Below are 2,611 nucleotides of genomic sequence, written 5' to 3' on the forward strand. Positions count from 1 at the left end.
CCTAATTATTTTTTTTGAAAAAAAAAACTCCTGTATCAAATAAATAAATATCACACTAATATATATAATAAAGTCACCAAAAAAAAAAACACTAATATATATAATATTCCCATCATTCATAATAAATGTGCGTATAAATTTTCATGCTTCGACAATACGCCGAACTCTATTATTGCTTCGGTGTATTAAATGCTCATCCCCAATCTTCTTTGCATTTATTATACACATATTTCACATATATCACTAAAGTACTTAGCTTGGTCATGAGATAATAATAGAAGAGATGCCAGACTAAATTTTGGGATTGGATCCTCTCGGTAAAAAAAAAAACTGGATAGTATTTAGTAGAAAATCTTACCCTTCATTACATTCTCTCTCTTATTTATTTTTGGTCTCACTTGTAAAATTAAAGGTGGAAAATTACACTTTATTCTCTCCAGTGACAAAAAAAAATAGAGAGGATCTATTTCCCTAAATTTTCGTTTTTAGGAAATTATAATATTATTGAATAAACATATATAAAGTGCACTTCAGATCTGAGCTAGCTAGCAAGCCATGCAAGATAAAATGAAAAGTGAGGCAAAAGTAATAAGAAATTAAAGAAAAGGGAAGAGGCCCATGCAATAATAATGCATTTATATATAAAAGAAGAAAATGATTATCAACGCCGTGGAGTCCCTGTAACACATCGATATTAATACATAGAGGGGGGCACGTGGCATTTCCATGTCGATTACAGCTTGTATGAATCCATAAAGGTATAGAGTTCACACTCCCCGGAAAATGATAATTAAAATAACACATACATACGTACAAATTAGTTAATACAAAATTTAATAACAAAACATAGATACGTAATAATCCAACAATCCCAGTGATATGATCCAAAGATTTTAATTTAATTATAAGAGACACGTAGCCATTTGGGATAACGGAGGCCGGCACCGAATCCCTTTGACTTGGTTTTGTTTCTTCCTAGGCTTTGTTCCTATTTATACATCAACCCAACTATATACTATACGTTCCATTATTACGGACCCTATTATCCTGTAATAATTTCTTTTATCTATTCTCATCATGGGAAGAGCACCTTGTTGTGACAAAAATGGCCTCAAGAAAGGGCCATGGACTCCCGAGGAGGATCAAAAACTAATTGATTATATTCAAAAACATGGATATGGAAACTGGAGGACTCTCCCAAAGAATGCTGGTATGTAGTATATATATACATAATTCTCCTCTTTAATTTAATTATTTTCTTACACAACTAATAATAACATATTTTATAGGGTTGCAAAGATGTGGAAAGAGTTGCCGTCTACGGTGGACAAACTATCTCCGGCCAGATATAAAGCGTGGTCGGTTCTCATTTGAAGAGGAAGAGACAATCATTCAACTACATAGCATTCTTGGCAACAAGTAATAATAATTAACTGACTCTTAACTATATATCAACTTCACGTGAAGTTAACTGTACTTAAATTTCGATAATGATTATTCATGTAGGTGGTCTGCGATTGCTTCTCGGCTACCAGGAAGAACGGATAATGAAATAAAGAATTATTGGAACACTCACATAAGGAAAAGGCTTCTGAGAATGGGAATTGATCCTGTCACACACAGTCCAAGACTTGATCTCTTGGATCTCACTTCCATTCTAAGTTCTTCTCTCTATGGAGATAATAATTCTTCACCAATCAACATCCAAAGGCTCCTTACCATGCACCCTATGGTGAACCCTCAGCTTCTCAAGTTAGCTTCCTCTATCATCTCTTCTCAACAACGTGATGAAAGCCTTGACTTCACTTCTTATCATAATCATTATGATAATCCTCAAATTCAGAACCAGAACCAGAACCAAACACAACAAGAACAACAACAACACTTTGTTCAAACTCATCAAGAGTCGGTGACTTGTGTCTCATTGCCACCTTTCATTGAACCAAACAATGATAACAATGTGAACGCATACCCGTTCAATGGAATTGCTTTAAGTTCCTTAACAGAAGAAGATTATATTGTCCCTCAATTATCGAGCTATGATTACTATAGTTCTGATAATAATAATAACAATAATAATCTTCTAGTGGGTCCTTCATCATTGTCAGAAGCTTCAACAACCTTCCATTCAAGCCCCACAACGTTGAATTCGAACATCAATGGCAGCAGCAGCACCGAGGATGAGAGTAGTAGTGACAACATGTTGAGATTTCAAATCCCAGATGTTTTGGATGTCACTCAGTTTTGTGATAATAATGTTGTTTCAGATTATTATTATTATTAGTGAATTTTCATTGACCGAAAAGCAAGGTTGATTATCTAGCTAGGAATTGAAGGTAGACAAACCAGGGATCGGATCCTTTGTTTGGTGTTGATATATATTTATTACTTGTAACATTTTCTAAACTTTTATTTTATTAATATCATTTATCATTATTGGTGATATTGTATTTAAAGTTTCTTAATTGTATGCTTTGTTTATTGTTCGTGTTAGGATATAGTGATGATGATGTATGTCCTAATCGCTTTTCTATTTGTTTAATCAAAATAATCTTTCTATTATTGCTATGTCACTCTATGTCTGTTTGTGCTTTTCTTAGATTTGTAACCC

General features: G+C 33.4%; 1 protein-coding gene across 1 annotated transcript; it reads left to right on the top strand.

The window, feature by feature from the left end:
* Nucleotides 941-2,450, top strand: LOC107621564 (transcription factor MYB102-like). Its single transcript, XM_016323595.2, has 3 exons — nt 941-1,210; nt 1,290-1,419; nt 1,507-2,450. The coding sequence occupies exons 1-3, from the start codon at nt 1,078-1,080 to the stop codon at nt 2,282-2,284; spliced, it is 1,041 nt and encodes a 346-aa protein (XP_016179081.1). The 5' UTR covers nt 941-1,077; the 3' UTR covers nt 2,285-2,450.

This window comes from Arachis ipaensis, chromosome B10, assembly GCF_000816755.2.
Source record: "Arachis ipaensis cultivar K30076 chromosome B10, Araip1.1, whole genome shotgun sequence".
NCBI lineage: Eukaryota > Viridiplantae > Streptophyta > Magnoliopsida > Fabales > Fabaceae > Arachis > Arachis ipaensis.